General features: G+C 43.6%; 1 protein-coding gene across 4 annotated transcripts; it reads left to right on the top strand.

Moving 5' to 3' along the window:
* Positions 1 to 153: 153 nt before the first annotated feature.
* LOC138419465 (ATP-dependent RNA helicase DDX19B) lies at positions 154 to 22,448 on the top strand. Of its 4 annotated transcripts, XM_069552344.1 has the most exons (13): positions 279 to 470; positions 7,379 to 7,842; positions 10,035 to 10,083; positions 10,945 to 10,998; positions 12,216 to 12,351; positions 12,625 to 12,717; positions 14,830 to 14,932; positions 15,503 to 15,617; positions 16,983 to 17,160; positions 17,515 to 17,752; positions 18,282 to 18,444; positions 18,883 to 19,074; positions 19,424 to 22,448. In XM_069552344.1, the coding sequence occupies exons 2-13, from the start codon at positions 7,669 to 7,671 to the stop codon at positions 19,483 to 19,485; spliced, it is 1,557 nt and encodes a 518-aa protein (XP_069408445.1). In that variant the 5' UTR covers positions 279 to 470; positions 7,379 to 7,668; the 3' UTR covers positions 19,486 to 22,448. The 4 variants fall into 4 exon arrangements, with proteins under 4 accessions (XP_069408446.1, XP_069408445.1, XP_069408448.1 ...); XM_069552345.1 differs by lacking the exon at positions 7,379 to 7,842 and having other exon boundaries at positions 154 to 470; XM_069552347.1 differs by lacking the exons at positions 7,379 to 7,842; positions 10,035 to 10,083; positions 10,945 to 10,998 and having other exon boundaries at positions 281 to 470.
* The last annotated feature ends 1,095 nt before the right edge of the window (positions 22,449 to 23,543 follow it).

Below are 23,543 nucleotides of genomic sequence, written 5' to 3'. Positions count from 1 at the left end.
GTAGGGTAAGGAAATCCATAATGGTTTTGTGTATTGGTACATTCAATGTATATAAGCATGTTCTATGTCACTGTGCTGGAGGAAAATGTGGTTTTGCTCTTTGGTTGGAGAGCCAGTTGACAGGAGCTTAGGCACTTTAACATACTACCTTAGTCTACAGTTCTGGAAGTTGGATAAGAAACTTAAGAGCAACGAAGAGGTGGAGGTTTGAAGGCGACAAAAACGCCAGCCCAAAGAGGGAGAGGGTTCCGCGGGCCGGCGCGGACTCTGACGTCACTGGGGCGCGCCGCTTCCGGTCCCCAGCTCCAGAGCGAGTGACTTCCCCCTCCCCGGGGCCGGAGTCTCCGGATTGCTGATCGCGCCGCAAGCCGCCGCGTTCGCCAGCACCTGCGTCCCAGCCTGTGCCCGTGACCATGGCCACCGACTCATGGGCCCTGGCGGTGGACGAGCAGGAAGCGGCAGCCGAGTCGGTGAGTTGGTTTCAGCCGTGAAAGGGTCAGGGGGCCAGTTTTGGCCGGGGATCAGATCCTGGAAAAAGTCACTCTCTGGGTTGGTCCGAGCCGGGATGGGGTGCTTGTGGAGATGGAGCCTGGACCCTGAGCTGGCTTTGTTTCCCCACCCGCCAGCCTCCCCCAAGTTACGTAAGCACAGGTGAGCGCTCCCATCGGGAAAGAGCCAGCCGCCCGCCTGTCTTCCTGGAGTCAGGATTGCACTTACCGCCCAGAACTGTAATAATCACCTATTTAGGTGTCATTTTCCACTTCCCCATTCTGAGCTGCTTGTGTCCAGGAACCATGGCTTACTCATGTTTGTGTGCTTCCTCAGCTTGCCCATTGATGATGAATGATCCACTCTGTGGGCCCGGCAGTCAGTAAATCCTCTCGTGATCCGCTTAACTTTGTTGTGGGCCTGACACACAGTAAGCAAGTTATATGTTAAACAGTACTGTGTAGAATTAATTTTTCCCGCCTAAACACTCGCATTATGATAGTGCTTTGAACCCGCTTTTTTGGTACCTCAGTTCAGTTCAGTCGCTCAGTCCTGTCCGACTCTTTGCGACCCCATGAATCGCAACACGCCAGGCCTCCCTGTCCACACCAACTCCCAGAGTTCACCCAAACTCATGTCCATCGAGTCAGTGATGCCATCCAGCCATCTCAACCTCTGTCGTCCCCTTCTCCTCCTGCCCCCAATCCCTCCCAGCATCAGAGTCTTCCAATGAGTCAACTCTTCGCATGAGGTGGCCAAAGTACTGGAGTTTCAGCTTCAGCATCATTCCCTCCAAAGAAATCCCAGGACTGATCTCCTTCAGAATGGACTGGTTGTATCTCCTTGCAGTCCAAGGGACTCTCAAGAGTCTTCTCCAGCACCACAGTTCAAAAGCATCAATTCTTCGGCGCTCAGCTTTCTTCACAGTCCAACTCTCACATCCATACATGACCATTGGAAAAACCATAGCCTTGACTAGAGGGACCTTTGTTGGCAAAGTAATATCTCTGCTTTTTAATATGCTATCTAGGTTGTCTGTGAATTTCTGGAGAACAAAGACTTAGTATTTTTTTTTTATAAGTGATAAAGTTTCATATGCACCTAAGGAGTCAGTTTTTTCCTCCCCGAAGAAAACTGCTGTTTCTCTTGACATTGATCTACGATATTGACCTCCTTGTTCCCTGAATTACATGTTTGCTTTGCTACTTCTTCAGTTTTCCGTTTTAGGTGTTTATTGATTTTGACACTTTGGTCCATCCTCCTTTTCCCACCATAGAAGCACACCTTCCTATTCCTCATCTTTCCACTGTGATTTTAGTTAGATCAGTTTTCTGTGTTTATATTAATAACTCAAATATTTTTCCTATACCATTTTTTCCTTGGAATTTACGTTTTTGTTTTGTGCTTATCACCAGTTCAACCTCAGGCTCTTTGCTAATCATCTAAGTTTATCTCAAGATGTCCCCACACACCAAGTATTCTGTTAGTTCTATTTCTCCAAGGTCTTGTAGCCTGTTTTGAACTGTACGAATTGCCCCAATTTGTTTTAGGGGCTGGAGGGGAACAGGGCAAATTTCTCTTCGCCCTCATTCAGGGGACTTGCCCCTCTTCTCTTGTGCTGGATGCTTTCATTTCTTCACCCCCCTCTACATCTTTCTGGATTTGGTGCAGTCATATATCTATCAGCTTTCTGAAGGTATATGGGAAGTCAATTTTTTAAGATATTGCCTTTCTGAAATTAGCTTATTTTGCCCTATCATTTGAATAATAGTATTGCTGGGTGTAGCATTAATTGTAGGTTGGAAATTATCTTCCTGCCAATTAAAAAAAGTTTTTTAAAAATTTCTGTCTGTGCTGGGTCTTCATTGCTGCTTAGGCTTTTCTCTAGTTGTGGCCTGTGGGCTTCTCACCACGGTTTCTCTTATCGCAGAGCATGGGCTCTAGGGTGTGTGGGCTTCAATATTTTCGGTTTGCGGGTTCAGGAGTCACAGCTCCCGGGCTCGGGTTCTAGAGCACAAGCTCAGTACTTGTGGTCCCTGGGCTCAGTTGCTCCATGACATGTGGGATCTTCCCAGATCAGGGATTCAACCTATGTCTCCTGCACTGGCAGAGAGATTCTCTACCACTGAGCCACTAGAGAAGCCCCACCTGCCAAATTTTAAAGACATTGTTCTACTGCCTGTTAGATTTCTGTATTTGTTGTTGAGATGTCGGAGACCATCCTGATTACTGATGTGACCCCTTTTTCCCTTTCTAAACTTGAAGAATCTTCTGTTTGTCTCCATTCATCAGAAAATTCATGATAATGTGTCTTGATACGGGTTTACTTTCGTTCATTTTATTAGGCACGGGGTGGGAACTTCATTCTGAAAACTCTTGCCCTTGTGTTGTGGGAAGTTTTCTTGAAATTTTTCATTGTTGATTTCTTCTCCTTTGTTTTTGTTTTCATTTTCTCATTTCAGACTCTTATTAGCTGAATGTTGAATCTCATTAATTTAAAAAATTTTTAAAGTCAAGTTTATTGTGATATAGTTTAAAGTAAAATTCACCTTGTGCTACAATTCTGTGAATTTTGACAGAGGCATACAGTCCTGTCACTACCCCCACAATCAAGATATAGAGCGTTCCCACCACTCTGAAAAGTTCCCCCAAACTTTTTTTGCATTCACTTTCTTGTCTCTACCCTTCTCTGGCAGCTGCTAATATGTTTCCTGTCATTTTACTTACACCTTTTCCAAAATGTAGTATAAATGGTATTATTCAGTATTGCAAACCTGTTGAAAAATCTGGCTTTCAGTAGTTTGTTCTTTTTTTATTGCTGGGTAGTATTCCATGTGTGGGTGTACCACAGCTTGCTTAACCTTCTGTCGATGAACATTTGGGTATTTTCTAGTTTGAGGGTATTTATGAATAAAGCTGTTATATGCATTAGCATATGCAGATTTCGGTATGGACTTATGTCTGCATTTCTCTTTGGTAGATGTCTAGTAGTGTGATTTGCTGGGTTATATGTTAGGTGTATGTTTAACTTTGTAAGTTATGTACCAAACTGTTTTCCAAAGGGCTGTAGCATTTTGTATTACCACCAGCAACATGTGAGAGCTCTAGTTGCCTCCCATTCTCAGCAGCACAGCATGGCCAGTTTGTTCCTCCATTCTAATAGGTGTAGAGTGATATCTTACAAGGCTTTAAGTTACATTTCCCTAATGACTGCAAGGAGATCCAGCCAGTCCATCCTAAAGGAAATCACTCCTGAATGTTCACTGGAAGGAATGATGTTGAAGCTGAAACTCCAATACTTTGGCCACCTGATGTGAAGAGCTGACTCATTTGAAAAGACCCTGATGTTGGGAAAGATTGAAGGCTGGAGAAGGGGACGACAGATGATGAGATGGTTGGATGGCATCACCGACTCTATGGACATGAGTTTGAGTAAACTCTGGGAGTTGATGATGGACTGGGAAGCCTGGTGTGCTGCAGTCTGTGGGGTCCCAAAGAGTCAGATACGACTGACTGACTGAACTGAACTGAATGACTAATGATGTTGAGCATCTTTTTATGTGCTTTGCCACCGGTATGACTTCTTGAAGTGGCTTTTCAGATCTTTTGCCAATTAAAAAAAAACTGATTGACAATTTTTAAAAATGATTGTTTTCTTATTATTGAGTTGCGAGAATTCTTCATGTATTCTGGATACAAGTCCTTTATCAAATATGTCATTTGCATAAATATTCTCCCCACTGAAACTTAACATTTAAATTTTCTTATAACAGTACTTTTTGAAGAACAGATACTTTCAATGTTGGTTAATTCTAATTTGTCAATTTTTTCATGATTAGTTCTTTCTGTGTTCTAAGAAATATACCTTACCCAAGTCCACAAAGTTTTTCACCTGTATTTTCTTCCAGAAGATTTATGGCTTTAAATGTCACATTTATGACTATGATCCATTTTGAGTTGACTTTTTATGTAGTAGGAAGATTGGACCAACATTACCACAGTCAATTTTAGAACATTTTCATCATCCCAAACCCCCTATTTCTCCTCGGCCCAGCCCTTTGTAGCCACTAATCTGTTTTCTGTCTCTTTGGATCTGCCTATTCAGGACGTCGCATGTCAATGGAATCCCACCATACGTGCTCTTCTGTGGCTGGCTTCTTTCACTGAGCACATTTTCAGGGTTCATCCACGTTGCGGCATATATCAATACTTCGCTGATTTTTGTTGCCAAATGATGATATATAGATATGCCACATTTCATTTATCTGTTCATCGGTGTCCACTGATGGGCATTTGAATTATTTCTACTTTTTAGCTGTTATAAATAATGTTGGTACGATCATCAGGTACAAATTTTTGTATGAACATACATTTTCAATCTCTTGGGTATGTATCTAGAAGTGGCATTGCTGGATGATATAGTAACTCTGTGTTTAAGTTTTGAAGAACTGCTATACTGTTTTCCAAAGTGACTGCATCATTGTATCATCTTTATTATTATTTTTTTGAGATTAGTATCACCTATGAGAGGCTCTGTTGTGTAGAAGTTAAGACCTAAGACTTTGTAACCAGACAGACTTGGATTTGTATTCTGGGTCCCTCCCTTATTAGTTGTATGACTTCTGGCAAATTACTGAACTTTCTGTGCTTTAGTTCCCACATCTGTTAAATGGGGATAAACAGAGTGTCCACCTCATTAATTTTCGGACATGCCTGAAATAAGTGCTGTTTAAGTAGTGCCTATTATTATGGTTGTAGTTTTCTATAATTCAGTTTCTTTGCAGGAATCTTTTAAATTACTAGTTCATGTTGTAGAGACTAGCTGAACCTGCATAAGTTTTATTCTGAAACTGAACAAATGAGTAAAGACACCTGTGTCCTGCTGTTCTGTGGCACTCCCCCTGAGAACCTCCGCAGGGATGGCATGATGCGGGTGACTGTGACATGCACAGGGCAAGGTTGTTGTTTATGTGCTACATCGTGTCCAACTCTGCAACCCCAGCACTGTAGCCCGCCAGGCTCCTTTGTCCATGGGATTTTTCTGGGCAAGAACACTGGAGAGGGTTGCCATTTCCTCCTCCGGGGGATCTTCCTGACCCAGGGACTGAACCAATGTCTCCTGCATTGGTAGGCAGATTCCTTACCACTGAGCCACAGAGGAAGCCCTTGTATTTTAAATATTCCTCTAGCTCCAGTTTTCACTCCTTTGAGAAAGTATTAGATGCTGTTTACGTTTCCCTCCTCGTCCCTATTTGCTCTTCTTGCTTCTTGGGAAATGCCAGTGCAGGGGAGGGCAGAGGGAGCAGCACTCTGAGGCTCGAGCCCCTGCGGTCGCCTAACTCACTGCTGTGCGCGGAGCAGTCCTCGCTCAGCAGAGCTCCCTCGCCATTGGATCTTCCTTCTGCTGTGGCAAGAGCCCTCTCTTGGGACTGCCCTGCTGGTCCAGTGGTTGGGACTCTGCACTCCAAATGAGCGGCGCACAGGTTCAGTTCCTGGTTGGGGAACTAGGATCCCTCATGCTGCAAGGTATGGCTTTAAAAAAGCAAACAATCCTTTCTCAAGTAGCTTTTGAATAAAATACAGTGTATGACTTATAGTTTCCAATTATTTTTACATATCTTTAAAACTAAAATATTAATTAAAGGCATTAAAAATGTAGATATTATAAGGTGGGTATTTTGGCTTTTGGTTAATCTTCTTGGATTGCAAAGTGGTGTTGAGTGAAGTTGCAAGAGAAACTGGTTTCTCCTTTTGGTCCAAGTAAGCAAAGCAAAGGAAGAAGTCTGAAGTAACTGGACTTAATCAGAAGTTTCAGCGTTCAGTTCACGGACACTTTAGTGGATGATGCAAACTTCATTGTCCTGGTGCTTTTGCTGTATAGGCTTTGAGATTGCTACAGCCAAGTGAGGGCCAGAGTATCTTTTCAGAATCTGCTGGAACCTCTCCAGAATTCTGATACACTGTAATCAGAACATCTCTTGATTTCATTTACATTGTTGCAATGTATAGAGAAAGTTGATGGCATTTTATTTAACTACTACGCTGTTAGCTTCAATTTTAACAATATAACAACAAAAGAATAGGTTGTCCTTTTATCATTGAATATTACAGTAAAGGATATTTCTAACTTATACATCAACCTGTCACTTATTTTAGGTAGCAGTTGTCACCCTAGGAGTACTAGTAACCCTGCTCTTGTAAATACTGCCAGTAAGTCTGTCTGTTTTTTTTTTTTTAACAGCCTTAAATATTAGGCTTAAACTAGGTTCATCGGCAGGATGTGGAAGACTCCTTCAGTGATGACTAGAATATATTAAGCACCTACTACATATATGGGGCTTCCCAGGTGGCTCAGTGCCTGCCAAGCGTTCGATCTCTGGGTTGGGAAGATCCTGTGGAGAAGGGACCAGCTACCCACTCCAGTATTCGGGCCTAGAGAATTCCATAGACGGTCCCTGGGGTCGCAGAGTCAGACACAACTGAGTGGCTTTCACTTTATATTTCATATACTGTGCTGGTTTCCTCATTGTCTATCAGTGTGCTCTGTGCCCTTCAGAATTAATGAAGGATTGTTACTGTTTATAGTGGTTTCATTATTTGCCAGTCTCCCTTCTTGCCAGCCTCTTCAGTGTCTTTTCCCCCTTCCTCTTCCCTCCACCCCAACACCAAAGTGGAGAGACACCAGAAACTCCCTTCACAGTTTCCATCAGGAGAATGAAGTTCCTCCATTCCCAGCTGACCACTCATTAAATGTTTTTTCATTCCTCTCTCCACTTAAAACACAGAAATGAACCTCAAGACATAGAAAACCTGTGCAGGTGGTGCTTTAAGAAGCAGCCGTTTGATAATGGTGATTTTCATTCTTTTTCCCTTCTCTCCATGTCTTCAGTTCAGTTGCTCAGTCGTGTCCGACTCTTTGCGACCCCATGAATTGCAGCATGCCAGGCCTTCCTGTCCGTCACCAACTCCCAGAGTTCACTCAGATTCACATCCATCGAGTCCGTGATGCCATCCAGCCATCTCATCCTCTGTCGTCCCCTTCTCCTCCTGCCCCCAATCCTTCCCAGCATCAGAGTCTTTTCCGATGAGTCAACTCTTCGCATGAGGTGACCAAAGTACTGGAATTTCAGCTTTAGCATCATTCCTTTCAAAGAAATCCCTGGGCTGATCTCCTTCAGAATGGACTGGTTGGATCTCCTCGCAGTCCAAGGCACTCTCAAGAGTCTTCTCCAACACCACAGTTCAAACGCATCAATTCTTCGGCACTCAGCCTTCTTCACAGTCCAACTCTCACATCCATATGTGACCACTGGAAAAACCATAGCCTTGACTAGACGGACCTTTGTTGGCAAAGTAATGTCTCTGCTTTTGAATATACTGTCTCGGTTGGTCATAACTTTTCTTCCAAGGAGTAAGTGTCTTTTAATTTCATGGCTGCAGTCACCATCTGCAGTGATTTTGGAGCCCAAAAAAATAAAGTCTGACACTGTTTCCACTGTTTCCCCATCTATTTCCCATGAAGTGATGGGACCGGATGCCATGATCTTCATTTTCTGAATGTTGAGCTTTAAGCCAACTTTTTCGCTCTCCTCTTTCACTTTCATCAAGAGGCTTTTTCGTTCCTCTTCACTTTCTGCCATAAGGGTGGTGTCATCTGCATATCTGAGGTTATTGATATTTCTCCTGGCAATCTTGATTCCAGCTTCGGTTTCTTCCAGTCCAGCGTTTCTCATGATGTACTCTGCAAATAAGTTAAATAAGCAAGGTGACAATATACAGCCTTGATTTACTCCTTTTCCTATTTGGAACCAGTCTGTTGTACCAGTTCTAACTGTTGCTTCCTGACCTGCATACAGATTTTTCAAGAGGCAGGTTAGGTGGTCTGGTATTCCCATCTCTTTCAGAATTTTCCACAGTTTCTTGTGATCCACATAGTCAAAGGCTTTGGCATAGTCAATAAAGCAGAAATAGATGTTTTTCTGGAACTCTCTTGCTTTTTCCATGATCCAGTGGATGTTGGCAATTTGATCTCTGGTTCCTCTGCCTTTTCTAAAACCAGCTTGAACATCAGGGAGTTCTCGGTTCACGTATTGCTGAAGCCTGGCTTGGAGAATTTTGAGCATGACTTTACTAGCATGTGAGATGAGTGCAATTGTGTGGTAGTTTGAGCATTCTTTGTCATTGCCTTTCTTTGGGATTGGAATGAAAACTGACCTTTTCCAGTCCTGTGGCCACTGCTGAGTTTTCCAAATTTGCTGGCATATTGAGTGCAGCACTTTCACAGCATCATCTTTCAGGATTTGAAACAGCTCAACTGGAATTCCGTCACCTCCAGTAGCTTTGTTCGTAGTGATGCTTTCTAAGGCCCCCTTGATTTCACATTCCAGGGTGTCTGGCTCTAGATTAGTGATCACATCATCATGATTATCTGGGTCTTAAGCCCTACTTAATATTTTGACTAGAGCACCTGCTCTGTCCTTGATCCAAAGGTAAACTAAAAATAGAAATACCCCGACTTTATCTTCTGTTCTAGTCTTTCCTTTTTTTTCCTTTTGGCTTTATTGAGGTATAATTGACAAATTTTTATAATAACAGGGGAGATGAGTCCTTCTAGGATATCCCTAACAGTGTCTGATCAAAGTCCTACTAAATCTTTCTTTAAAGCATCTTTCCTCTGTCCCCTTCCTTTCTATTCCACTTCATCCTGTTCTGTACCTTGATTGCACAGTGTGCCATGGTGCTCTAGGCCGTTCCCGATTTAAATACCAGACATCCAGCACAAGGCAGCCTGAACGAGAGGCTGCACCATGGCGTGCTGTGGCCCTGGGGCCTGAACCAGCCTGAAGCATAACTGATCCACGCCCACGGATGCTTTTCATCACAGACCTCCCACCTCAGTGTTCTGTTTGAAGAATGACTGCATTTTCCAGTATCTCTTTAAAGTTTCTCGTTTGAAAAATGAGAGTGACAACTCACATGGTATTCTGTTGAGATTGTGAGTAGGTGTGTAATCAGTGCATTAAGCAAACTCACAAATTATAATTATTTCTAGGGATTGCAGTTAGGAAGTGTGGATTTTGAGCTGTTGTGTAACCATTTTTTTCTACTGCTGTTGCTAACTCGTGTCCAACTCTGAAACCCCATGGACTGTAGCACACCAAGCTTCCCTGTCCTTCACTATCTCCCAGAGTTTGCTGAAATTCATGTCCATTGTATTGGTGATGCTATCCAACCATCTCATCCTCTGTCACCCACTTTTCCTCTTGCCCTCGATCTTTGCCAGCATCAGGGTCTTTTCCAGTGGCTCTCTGCATCAAGTGACCAAAATACAGGAGCTTCAGCTTCAGTACTGCTGTACTTGTGGGATATTTTGTTTATTCTCACTCTAACGTTTAGTAAACAAAAGGAGCCCAGCAGAATAGGCTAATGAATAATAGGTCACCAGAGTGGTTCATTTCTTCCCAGCTTCACTGGGGGAGGCACTATTGATGCAAAATCTTTTGAGTGATTTTCCTGACACTTCTCCCCCGATATTCTCCATTTAGCTGAGCAACTTGCATCTTAAGGAAGAGAAAATAAAACCAGATGCCAATGGTGAGTAACTAAATGCTATTTTGAAAACAAAAAATTATTTCCTTTAGTATTTGTTTTAATATAACTGGAAAAAAAAAACTATATACATACCAGACAGGAGACAGGCAGATATTTGCAGTTATTTGATTTGAGAATCAACGAACTGGATTGTTTTGTTATGCTTCATATAAATATGAAGATAACTAATTGGCTTATAAATTATTAAATATATCACTAACCATGAAAATACACTGCCAATGATCATTTATTTTTTAAAATATTCCTGAATTTGAGATGAGATAGACAAAGTATGAGCACCCTGAGGGCTAACCTGTTGTAATTATTCTGAAATCATATCTACAAAATCTAAGATGTCTATTGAATTTTTGTTCATGTATTTAAAGTTGTAAGGGAGAAATTGTAACATTTACCTTACTCAGATCTTTTTCTGTATATCTTAATATAACTACAACACTGAATATCTGTTTCTATTAATCAACGGTTTATACGCATAGACTCTTAATGGCACTGTGGTGTTTATATATTGATGAAACATGATTTGCATAGGTATTCCTCTGTTGAGCATCAAGGTCATGTAATCATCTTTCTATAACATTTGAGAAATGTTGATGCTGTGAGGGATTCAGTTTTTGAGGTTCAGTGTGAGGACTTGGAATAGGAAGGAACTAAAAAGTAAGCATCAGTTTTCATGCCTTTGTTTATGTAGTAACAATAAAATGTTTTTATGTGTGGCTTGGTTTCCTCATTTATTTTTCTGCTCCTCAGGCCTTCACATTTCTAGTGTCTCATAGAATTTGAACTGTCTCAGCTCTTGGGTATGGGATGTGATTTTGAATGACGGCCACTTTGTGTCTGATAAAGGTGCTGTTGTCAAGACCAATGCTAATGCAGAGAAGGCTGATGAAGAAGAGAAAGGTAACCTAGCCTAGAGTTATGTATACGTGGAGTTCTACAATCTAAGAGAATGGAGTGTTAGGAGGTTTCATTTTTGCGCCGTGACTTGGCTAGAGTTTAATGGACGTCACAGTGCTAGTGGTCTCTCCTAACTCAGTCGGTAAAGAATCTGTCTGTAATGCAGGGGACCCAGGTTCTATTCTTGGGTTGGAAAGATCCCCAGGAGAAGGAAATGGCAACCCACTCCTGTATTCTTGCCAGAAGAATTCCATGGGCGGAGGAGCCTGGCATGCTATAGTCCATAGGGTCACAAAGTCAGATACGACTTAGCGACTAAACCACCACCACCACAGTGCTAGTAAAAATTCAATATAGTCATTGGTAAAAGGATCCTAGGAGGTTTATACCGACCTGCCAATGGACTTCCCTGGTGGCTCAGATGGTAAAGCGTCTGCTGCGTTTTAGCGGGAGCCCAGGGTTCAGTGCCTGGGTTGGGAAGATCTGGAGAAGGAAATGGCAACCCATTCCAGTATTTATTCTTGCCTGGAGAATCCCATGGATGGAGGAACCTGGTAGGCTACAGTCCATGAGGTCGCAAAGAGTCAGACACAACTGAGCAACTTGCACTTTCTTTCTTCTTTCTAAAGGGATTCTAATTCTTTACATTTTAGAGAAATTTGACTTTGAACGGATGATAAACTTCAACAGCAGCAGGAAATATTCCCTGAATGATTACCTTGTACAGGTCTTTATAAAAGATATTTTAACTTGCATCTCCATCTTCTAATAAAATTATATTTGATGATATTTTGACAATTTAACATGAATAACAAGATGCAAACAGCTTATCCAATATCAAGATACAGACTTTGTCAATTTGGGTTTTTTTCCCCATTATTGTGATGGGGTTTTTAAACTCATCATTTTAAAATTTATATTGGGTACATATTGGAGAGTAAATGTTTGGGTTTTGAGAGGAGGAACTTCAAGAAAGGATAGTTGTTAGGAATAGAGTTCTGGAGAAGAATATGAGGCCCCAACAGATGATACGAGCATCATAAATTTTGCTTTTAATAAACTTTTAATTACATTTATAAATCAGAACTAAATTCTACCTTGAATTAGGAGTCCCAGTACAAATACATGTTATTGCTTAAAATACTAATGGCAGCTGAATTCAGAGGAGATCATGCTAGATTTCATGGACTTCTAAAAACATTCATGCTTTTTTCCTATAGAGGACAGAGCCGCCCAGTCCTTACTCAACAAGCTGATCAGAAGCAACCTTGTCGATAACACCAACCAAGTGGAAGTCCTGCAGCGGGATCCCAACTCCCCACTCTACTCAGTCAAGTCCTTCGAGGAGCTTCGGCTGTGAGTATCTTCTGACTCTTCCCTTTGTGTTTAACTAGAAATTTTAGGCCTGTTAACATGTATTTTTTCATCACTACAGTACATTTTTAGCTAATACAAGTTTAATAAAATAATTTAGCTGTTTTGGGTTAGTAAGTAAAATTTCCTGGTAATTTGTAAAAGCTTTAGCTACACACATACATCGAGCCCTATTCACAGTTGTATTGCTAGCTAGATACTTGGCTTCTGTCTTCAACCAGAGACTGTGATTTTCATTTTAAACTGTTTTTCTAGGAAACCACAGCTTCTCCAAGGAGTCTATGCCATGGGCTTCAACCGTCCATCCAAGATACAAGAGAATGCATTGCCTTTAATGCTTGCTGAGCCGTATGTGTCCTGATGCACCTCTATCCCATGTTACTTTTTTTTTACTTTCATTATTAAAATATATATATATATATACATGTTCATTTTAGAAGTTAGAAAACAATGAAAAATGAGAAAAGAAAAAATTTGTTATCTCCCTCCCCTCCACACTATTAATATTTGGAGTAGAGACTTCTAGATGTTTTTCTATGTAAACTTGGATTTGTATACTTTTTGCTTAAAGGAACCATATAAAATGGTTAAATACTTTTTTTGATATGATAATTATATGATAATATTTCTATGTTGGTAAATACATGTACATTTATACCATTTATATACACCATGATTTCATTATATGAGTAAGTAAATATATGTGTCAAATGTAGATGACAAAAACTAAACAGAGTTTGAGGCGATCAGAACAGTACCATTGCTAACATTGTTTTCTGAGGCAGTGCTGCTCACACTTTCAGAGGCATGTGAAACTCATGGGACTTTATTAAAATGCAGATTCTGGCCTCAGTGAGTCTAGGGTGGGGACTGAGGCTCACCATTTCTAAGACGCTTCCCAGTGTTGCTGGTGCTGCTGGAGTCAGACCACACTTTGAGGAACAGGGTTCTAGAACAAAAGGAACTTTTTATATTTCACATGATTATATAAAATTGCATAAAACCCTAAACCCTGAAAACCCCTTTCCCTATTTGTCTGAAAACAGATACTGTAGGTCTGTATTCTCTCAAAGTTTCTAATGTCCTGTGTCACAAGAGTGATATTTTTTCAAGATGGTTAATGTCTTTTTTTTTTAATGACATTTTGAGCATACTTACAATGAATAAATGGAATATTTATTATATCGTTTCTAATTGCCACTTGTATTTATGGATCTTGATGCTTTCAAAGATGCTCACTGTTAGACTGTCAACGTTAGAAGAGCTCTGAGAATTTTCTGATACTTGTCCTTCATTAACTTATTTATTGAGGACTTGGTTTGTGACACATAATGTACTAGGCACTTAGATACATTAGTGAACTAGGAACTTAGATACTTAGTGAACAAAGCAGATGAAAATTCTTGCCCACAAGGAGCTTACATTCTAGTTCGGAGTATAGATTTATTTTTATTAAAAATAAATCCATAGTATGTTTAAAGGTGATAGATTGTAAATATAATTAATGCCACTGAATTATATACTTTAACATGGCAAATTTTATGTTATATATTTAACCACAATTTAAAAAAAATCATTAAAGTCATACACCAAAAAGATTGCCTTACATACTTTAAATGGGTGAACTGCATGGTGCATGAACTGCATCTCAGTAAAGCTCTCTTTTGAAAAGGTGGTAAGTGCTCAGGAGAAAAGTAGACAGAGCATGATAGGAGGGGGGTTGGGAAGACCAAGACTGCAGTTTTACCACCAATGTTTTATTACGGCAGTTTTCAGACATACAAAGAAGCTGAAAGGGTTTTATAGTGAACACCTGTATATGCACCTCCTAGATTCTTTCACTGACACTTTCCCGTGCTTTATCATGTATCGGCCCACCAGTACCTCTTGCTTTTTCAGGCATTTCAAAGTAAGTTGCAACTTTAAATCACGTAGTTGGGGTGGAATCTCATTAAATAGGTGATATCTGAGCAGAGACTTGAAGGAGAAGAGAGAGTTGGCATGCTGTCACAGGGACGGCTATCCCAGGCAGTGTCTAGCTGCTGCAGAAGCCCGAGGACGAGAGCATGGCTGGTATGTTCTGAGCAGCTCTGGGGCAGCTGCTGTAGCAGATGAGAACGGAGAACTAGCGGGGAGCCCCATCAGGTGGGACCTTATAGGGCATTATAAGAATTTTAACTTTTTCTCTGAATGAAATCTGGAGTGAATGGGAGGGTTTTGAGCAGAAAAGAAGAATCACTCACTGCCATGTCAAGAGTACATAAAAGATAAGTGCTTCAAATTCCACCATAAAATCCTCTATCTGTGAAGCTAGCATATGTACTCTACTATAGAAGCCAAAGCCGCCTCCTGTCAAGCAAGCCGAGATACTCATTATTTAATTAAGCTTTATTCTTCATTTTTATTCACTGAAAGAATACATGAGATTTAAACTCCTAAACAGTTTGTTTTCTTGTGCAGCCCACAGAACTTAATTGCCCAGTCACAGTCTGGTACTGGTAAAACAGCTGCCTTTGTGTTGGCCATGCTCAGCCAAGTAGAACCAGCCAACAGACACCCCCAGGTAAGGGCTTGAAGCTGAGTTTTCTAACTCATAACTAGAAGGGAAATGCCATTTGATGAATTAAAAGATGAGCTATGTATTACTTTTTACATCAACCAGAACCCCTTAAGTTGAGCACAAATAACATGGTTGATCTTCCAATAATATAAAAAATCCTTTTTCCTTTTCAATGACATGCCATTCCTAGGATAGTGCTTACAGGCTATGCTCCTTTAGCTGTAGGAAAAACCTCCTTAATCTCTATTATCCATTAGGAAGTTCTGAGAACCTTCTGAGTGAGAGAAAAGGAAGGTAGTCTCCAGCTGGAATTTCAGATCCCTGCTCACATGTGATTTCTGGTACTCCAGTGGCCAAATAGCTGTTCTCAAGTGTCTACCCAGCCAGAGTTCTGACCCCTGAGAATTGTACAGGGGTACAATCCAACTTTGCAGCTTAAACAGTCAGATGGTGTGCCCTCCGTCTACTCTTCCCTCCAGCCTCAGCGGGAGGAGTCATTATGCCCTAGTAGTAACTCCCCATTGCATCGCAGTGAGCGTCTCGAGCTCTCTCTCTGCGCTCTTTCCCTACCAGTGTCTGTGCCTCTCCCCGACGTACGAGCTTGCCCTTCAAACAGGAAAAGTGATCGAGCAGATGGGCAAATTTTACCCGGAGCTGAAGCTAGCTTATGCTGTTCGTGGCAATAAGTGTGAGTATGAATACGTGATCCTAGTTAATTAAGGGAATAACTTTTTACTTTGAAAAATCCCAAAACATATGCAGTAGTTGAAATTTACAGTAAACACATGTGCCTTCTACCTGGACCTGAAAAGTGAACATTTTGCCATATTTGCTTTACGTGTATTATGTGTATCTTGGGTGGAGGGTCAATCACTTGAAGGTAAATTGTAGGGGACTTCCCTGGTGATCCAGTGGCTAAGACTCTGAGCCCCCAAAACAGGAGGCCTCGGTTCAGTCCCTGGTCAGGGAACTGGATCACACAAACCGCCTCTAAGTCTGCATGCCACAACTAAATATCCCACATGCCACAGCTTACAAAAGGTCCCGTGTGCCACAACTAAGACCCAGTGCAGCCAAATATTTTTAAAACGAAAGAAAACTGTAGACATCCCGACTATTTCAAAGTAATTTAGTATGCATTTCATAGTAAGAGCATTCTTCACCATACAGACAATACCCATATCACAACCAACAAAATTACAGATTCTCTGATAACTAGCATCTTTTCCATTTTAATTTCCCCCCTAATTATTCCAGAAGTGTTTATGGTTTTTTTGTTGAACCAAGACTGAGTCAGTATATATGCATTACATTTTGTTGTGGTATCTCTTTAGTTTCTTGCAGTCTAGAATAGTCCCTTCACATCCCAACCCCCACCCCTGCAACTTTGTTACATTTATTTTGAGCAGACCAGTTGCTTATAAAATGTTACAAATTCTGACACTCCTATTCACTATTAGTACTGGAAGTCCTAGCCAGAGCAATTAGACAAAACAAAGGAAATAAAATATATCCAAATAAGAAAAAAAAAAATGTTACAAATTCTGGATTTGTTTAATAGCCTAATTTTTAAAATGTTTCTATTAGAGTAAAAATGTTCTAGAATGTTCATGGCAATTAACTCTGGGAGATATTTTTATTATTTTCTTTATCCACTCTACTTTTGCTTGTTTCACAACAAACTAACTTTGAAAAAGTCTACTTGTGGGGAAATGCAAACCCAGGCTAGGCAGAATAATATTGACAAAGAAGAAACACAGGTATGAAATCCTTGAAAGAGGTTGATGATTATAGAGAATGTAAAAAAGAACACTACTGAAGAGGTCTTCATCTCATGGTTCATGCCTTTACCAAATCTTATCAGCATTACTGTCTGTTTTTTGTGTGTATGTTCATTAAATACTATAATGCTATCCTGACCTTGCCTTAAAATATTAATGCAAACATCAAAACAATTGCTTTAAAATACATCATAGCTTTAAAATTGCTTGGAGAGTGAACCTGGCTTTTCATGGGAAATACCCATGAGACAAAACACATCTTGTCTCCACAGTGGAAAGAGGTCAGAAAATCAGTGAGCACATTGTCATTGGCACCCCGGGGACCGTTCTGGACTGGTGCTCCAAGCTCAAGTTCATCGACCCCAAGAAGATCAAGGTGTTTGTTCTGGACGAGGCTGACGTGATGATAGCCACTCAGGGCCACCAAGATCAGAGCATCCGCATCCAGAGGTAGGGCCTCGAGCCAGGAGGGACTTCTCGGCTCCCAGCCTGCAGTTCCTGCTCCTGTTGCCTCACACTCCCCTTCTTGCCCCTGCCAGGCTCTTCACAGCTCTCAGGGGCATTTGTTTGATGGGTCATTTCCATGTCAGCGCTGAGCACGCCCCCTGCCCGGGTTAAGGAGGGAGACTCGGATTCTCAGTCACCCGTCCCTGCCCCATGTCTGCTCCCCCTTCCTCCCCACAGCTGCTCCCCGCTGCCCCTTCCTGGGGACTCAGGTCATCAGGCCTGGGGAGGCTGTGCCCTGTTCCTTCCAGGGAAAGCCTGGGTCAGGGTCATGCTGGACACCTGGGGCTCCCCTTGCAGGATGCTGCCCAGGAACTGCCAGATGCTGCTTTTCTCTGCCACCTTTGAAGACTCTGTCTGGAAATTTGCCCAGAAAGTAGTGCCCGACCCGAACATCATCAAACTGAAGCGTGAGGAGGAGACACTGGACACCATCAAGCAGTATTACGTCCTGTGCAACAGCAGAGACGAGAAGTTCCAGGCCTTGTGTAATATCTACGGGGCCATCACCATTGCTCAAGCCATGATCTTCTGCCATGTGAGTAGCAGCAGCAGCAGCAGCAGCAGGCCTGCAGGGTTGGGGGGCCCCTGGAGGATGTGGCCCCGCCCCTCCCACTCAGACAGCTCCACTTATTGCCGGGGACTGTTAACTGCCTGTGGCTGGAAAGGAAATAAAATCAGTCCCAGGACCTAGTCTCTCAGGTTGTAATGAGTTGTAAGGGGAAGACTGAAGACCTAACCTTCTCTGGTCCCTACTTCTTAGAGATTACTTGGGGGGAAAAAACTCCAAATACCTTCCAATGAAATAATTTTAAAGTATTAAGAATGTAGACCCTTTCAGAATGAAGACCTTTGGCTCAAACCACAATAACACTATGATCACTGATATACTTTATTCCCTCAAAATCATATTGCTAAAAAATATTCAGAAACTTTAAGCCCATCTTGTTGACTGAACTCAGTAGAGCGTTCATGTATGTTAATAGCAAAAAAGCCACTTTTCTGCAGGTGTCTTCATTTTTTTTTTTTACAGGGCTCTTCATTTAAAACAATTCTTTTCACTCCAGACCCGCAAAACAGCTAGCTGGCTGGCCGCGGAGCTCTCAAAAGAAGGCCACCAGGTGGCTCTGCTGAGCGGTGAAATGGTGGTGGAGCAGAGGGCCGCAGTGATTGAGCGCTTCCGAGAGGGCAAAGAGAAGGTTCTGGTCACCACCAACGTGTGTGCCCGCGGTGAGCAGAGACTGGGTCCTGGCCCGCCAGGCTCGGGGCCGCAGAGAGATCGTGTGTGGGAGGCTGCGATGGTTTGGGGGAGATGCTGGTTTGTGGGCGAGCCTGTGGGCTCCCTCCGCGGAGGAGAGCGTCCACAGAAGCCGGGAGTCCTGGCTGGTGGCGAGGCCGGCGCCTGCTCTTGCGGCCCCAGTGCGGCGCCAGCTGCTTCTCCAGATCCTCGGATCCAGCGGAGGCTGTGCGACTGATGCCGGAATTCGGCCAGCAGCGGGACGGCCCCGCCCTCTCCCTCTGGGTCCTGCCACCTGCCCGTGTCCCAGCCCCAGAGCTGGGCTGTCGCAGACCCTGCCTTCCGCCTGAGCTTGGTGAGGGTGGGCCTGACTGGGCAGCGGCGATTTCTGCCTCCCGTCCTCACTCGCGTCCAACTCTTCCCTCACGCAGGGATCGACGTGGAGCAGGTGTCTGTCGTCATCAACTTTGACCTCCCGGTGGACAAGGATGGGAACCCGGACAACGAGACCTACCTGCACCGGATCGGGCGCACCGGCCGCTTTGGCAAGCGGGGCCTGGCGGTGAACATGGTGGACAGCAAGCACAGCATGAACATCCTGAACAGAATCCAGGAGCATTTCAGTGAGTCCCGGGAGAGCCCCCTGCCGGGGCCAGGTCGCGGGGGCAGGCGGGGAGGGGTGTCTCCATGGCCCCGAGAGGCCCTTCCCCAGGACAGGAGGTCCTCCCGCTCCCGGAGCGCTCGACGGGGCCCCGCGTGACCGCCCCCTTGGCCGGGCCGAGGGGCCGGGGGCCTGGCCGCCGCCGGCCGTGTGCCCGCCCAGTCCCGGGCGCCTCGGCGGCTCAGGGAGGCCTGCGGCGGGGGCGGCACGTCCCAGGGAGCCCCGGGTCCTCCCCGCCTGCTGCCCCTCCCCTGCGTGCGTCCCCTGTGATCTGTGCGGGGCTCTCTCTGAACCCGCCTCTCTCCCCTCAGATAAGAAAATAGAAAGACTGGACACGGATGACTTGGACGAGATTGAGAAGATAGCCAACTGAGGAGCTCCTGCAGTCGCTGTGCCGCCCCCGCCCGGGACGCGAGTGCTTCCACGGCGCAGCCTGCCCGTCCCCGCGAGGATGACGGCACGAGCAGACAAGCTGCCTACCTCATCTGAAATTACGTTTGGACTTGACAAAAATTGTGCAAATGATGGGGGAAGGTAGAAAAAAAAAATTGTTTACACAACTTTTGAAGATTAGGCGTGAATACACAGAAATTTACCTTTTGGAAATTCTGTTTTTTGGCCAGTGTTTTCCCCATCATAACCATAATCCAGATGTTGTGGCTGGTCGTTTGCTGAGGAGTCTCAGTGGCAGCCCAGCCTGTTGTCTGCTTAGAAGTGTTGAGGCCAGCCTCTAGCCCTTATAGAAGTCACAGAGTTGAGGTGAAGAGAGAACAGAGAGAGACCAAGTAGGTTAGGTTCTAAGCCAGTCATCATGTTTGGTGTGTGGTGTGAGGCAGCAGAGGAGACGTGTGAGTTGCTGCTTTGAATTTGGGTTGGGGCAGCTCATTTGAGTGTTTTAAGCCCCTACTGTCTGATGGCTACAGCAGGAAGGGATTTGCTAAGCATGACCCAAAACGCCAACCTGGCACCTTTGGTGTATACCAGTCTGTTGCAGACCATGGCCTAGTCTCAGCAGCTGCGATCTGTGTAGAATGCACATCTGATAACTGGCAGATCCCTTGCCTGTGCTTAAACAGTCCTTTGGAGAAGCTATCATGAAGAATTAGTGGTAGTCCTCACTTGCCACACAGCCTGACCTTTCAGCGTCTCTTTTACATCCCTAATATCACCTTGACCTCTTAGCAACTCTAAGCAAATAATAGGTAATCTGGTTTGGAGAAACAGTGAACATTGTGTTTCAAGTTGCTAATGGCCAGGCTTAAGGCAGGTCCAAACGTGACCAGCAATAGTCACAAATGCTTTGCCTCTAGATTGCAGAAAGCAAGTTTGTTTGTTTGTTTAAATCAGAGCTGGGGAATGGTTTCAGAAAATTCGCCATCTTGATTATAAAGGAATTCTGAGTGTCTGCGTCTGTGGTGCTCAGGACACAAACAGGAGCAACTAGGAGACACAGTGGACTCAGACATTTCTCTCTTAAGGCCTCTGCTCCATCCTCACTTGGTATCTCGTGCATAAGTCAGAGTAAAGAATAGGAATGGAAACCTCCTCATACCCAACCAAAGCTGTTGGTACCTAGAGTGAAAAAGCACAGATGACATGAAACTGAGGTGCAAGAGCATATGAAACCCCAGCCAAGAGGAGTCCTCTCCAGCTCTTTGACAGAAGGGCCACTTCATCTAGAATCAGGCCTGTAAGAGGGATTTTCCGTGGTGAGAACTATTTGAATCCCAGGCCTTTCTTACAGGCATTTCTGTGTTTTAGAGCCAGATTTGTCTCCTGGGAAGGGAAGGGGCCAATGCCAGCCCCCAGGTGGTTTCTCTGACTACAGACACTGCAGAGAGAACCACAGACCACCAGTCTTGCCATGTTCCCCTACAGGCACCTGACTGTGTTGAGTCTGTTCTTCTGGCCAACTTTTAGCCACCTTGGGAGTCTTGTAAGAGAAGAAATTTTACACAAAGTCCTGCAGACCAACCCTGAAATAACTTAAAGGCAATAATTAAAGGAGTACAGACTCCTCCTGAGGCTGCAGGCTGAGCACACCCCACATTCTTGCAACACAGATGACCTATCTACTGAGTAGCCCCAAATCTGAGTAGGAAAAGGAAGGGATGTGCTTCAGACTCTCTAACAGCAGGAATACATGGGTATCTGAGAGAAATCTAAGTCAACAGTTCCTTATCTGGGGGCTTGGACCCCTAAGAACTCACTGGATGGGTTCCATGGAGTTTATGTAGTATTTTGAGTTTACATGTGTTTTCCTGGGGAAAAACTCCCAAAAGAGTATGTGTCTTTTTAAAAGGTGAGACTCACTTTATGGACGGCTCTAGAAGGTCCCCCCAGTGTCACTGCCATCCACACTCATTCCTGCCAGTGCCTGGCTTCAGGGGGGTTATGGGCCACAGCTGTCTCTGTGACCTTGTGCCATTTTGAGACACCAATGATGTAAAAATGTATTGAGCCCTTAATGAGCTTCAGTCCCCAGAGTGTCTTTCGCTGTTTTTAGCAAGTTCCTATGTATGAAATGATAACTGTGCCCTAGAACAGAGAAACTTGCTTGAAAAAGATTCTGGCCCAGTGGAAAATTCTGGATATGTTCATTATCCATAAACAATAGATTTTACTGATTTTTTGGAGTGTTCGTTGACTATATGCATAAGAACTAATGAATTGTTAATGTATTCTTTATTGATGCTTAATGGAACTTAATTATGATGTGTTCATGTTACTAAGACATCATTTCTGAGCACACACAAAAAAGCAGCATGTTTTCGTTGCTGGTACTGGTGAAGATTTATGTATTATTCCATAGACTAGTTACCACCTTATAGTACTATCCTGTTTCAGAGTTGACACTGCTCCAACGTGAGCAGCTGGGATGTCTCCACAGGCCAAGAGCCCTACTCAGTTGCCAGGCTCCTTACCTTCATGTTTTTCTTGCTGGTAAACCAGAGGCTGCTGGCTAATCAGAAAGAAGGCCGATGCTAGCAATACCTACTTACTGTTGTTATTCCAAAAAAATTTGTGGCTCTTAAAATTTAAACACACTAGGCAGAAATAATTTTGGGGAGAAACCCAAAGGGAAGGTTTGGAAAGAACAGATGACATCAGGGTTGAGTCACAAACGAATGACTCATGAAGTCAGGCCTGTCACCTTCACCAGGAGGGACTAGCCCATCTTCTTCACCAAAACCCTCAAGCTATTGTAGATTTCAGGGACTCTCTTCAGGTTTCTCTTGATCCTGAACACAGATAAAAGGTTCTCAGGGACCCCCTGCACTTTATCTGACTTTGCTTTTCCGCTTGAGAATAAATGTTCCTTATTCTGTTGACTGACTCAGGTTGCATCATCTTCTAAAAATGACACAGTGGAGAGGGAACCTGAAGGGCTGATGCTAGGAGGCTCCAATACCCAGAAGAGTTGTTCTGCCACTAGTATTCAGCAAAGCAAGGGGCTTTTCCTTAGCCTTAATTGTAAAGTGGAGAACAGGAGTAGGTGGAAAAAAAGATTATATGAAGCCTGAGAGTGGTGGCTGTCTGGGATGTCAGCTGTTCAGATGAGACACTCAGTCTCTGCTCTATCCATCTCATAGGCTGCGGTGCTTGGGTGGCAGATCTTTTATGTGGCCCTATAGCCAGTTTCTTCCAGAGGAAGGAGGGTCAAAGAGGGGGGACTATTTAAATGGAACTCTCCTGGAAGTACTAGTACACATTTTGTGAGTCTTTACAACTGTTATATCCTCATCCATAGGCTTTCCGTATCATTGGAATTCTGCAGTTGGAGAAATGCCAAATGGTCTTAAGTTAGCTTAGACCCTGGTCTAGATCACCACTGACATCTGGGTCTACACTGTCCCTAACAGTGTTCCTGCTTCTACTTGGATTTTCCTCCAGTTCATTTGTCACACAGCAGCCAGGGTAACGTTTGTAACGTTTGAGTCTGATTATCCCACCCTCCTCCTTAAGTCCTCCAACCCTTACTTTCCATTTTCCTTAAGTGCAAACTGGGTAACATATTGTGTGTGTGTGTGTGTGTGTGTGTCCCTAATACTTTATGTACTAGGCATTCCTCATTTGCTTTACTTCCCCCCTGTACTCGACGCCAATTCCATCCTCAGCGAAATTTCCTCTTGTGCTGGGATACTCCTTGGTGAAGCCAGTGATCCTGTGCATTTCCCTCTCCAATTTCTCATTTTGAGGCCATTACTTCCTCCCCTAGCCAGCCCACTCTGAAGCAAGAACAAAAATTCAAAGGAACTGTCGGCACTTATGGATGAGGCTAAGAATGTTTCACCTCCAGGATTCTAGCTAAGATGGGCATGTGGAAAGAGCGAGTAACTCAGGCTGCAGGCACTCGGAGCAGAGTGAAAGATCAGAGGATAATTTCTTCACGCCACCCCAGGGCGTCACCTGCGGCCAACCTCCTGTTCA

The sequence above is a fragment of the Ovis canadensis genome, chromosome 14 (genome assembly GCF_042477335.2).
Source record: "Ovis canadensis isolate MfBH-ARS-UI-01 breed Bighorn chromosome 14, ARS-UI_OviCan_v2, whole genome shotgun sequence".
In the NCBI taxonomy this organism is placed as follows: Eukaryota; Metazoa; Chordata; class Mammalia; order Artiodactyla; family Bovidae; genus Ovis; species Ovis canadensis.
This window is presented reverse-complemented; position numbering and strand designations above follow the sequence as displayed.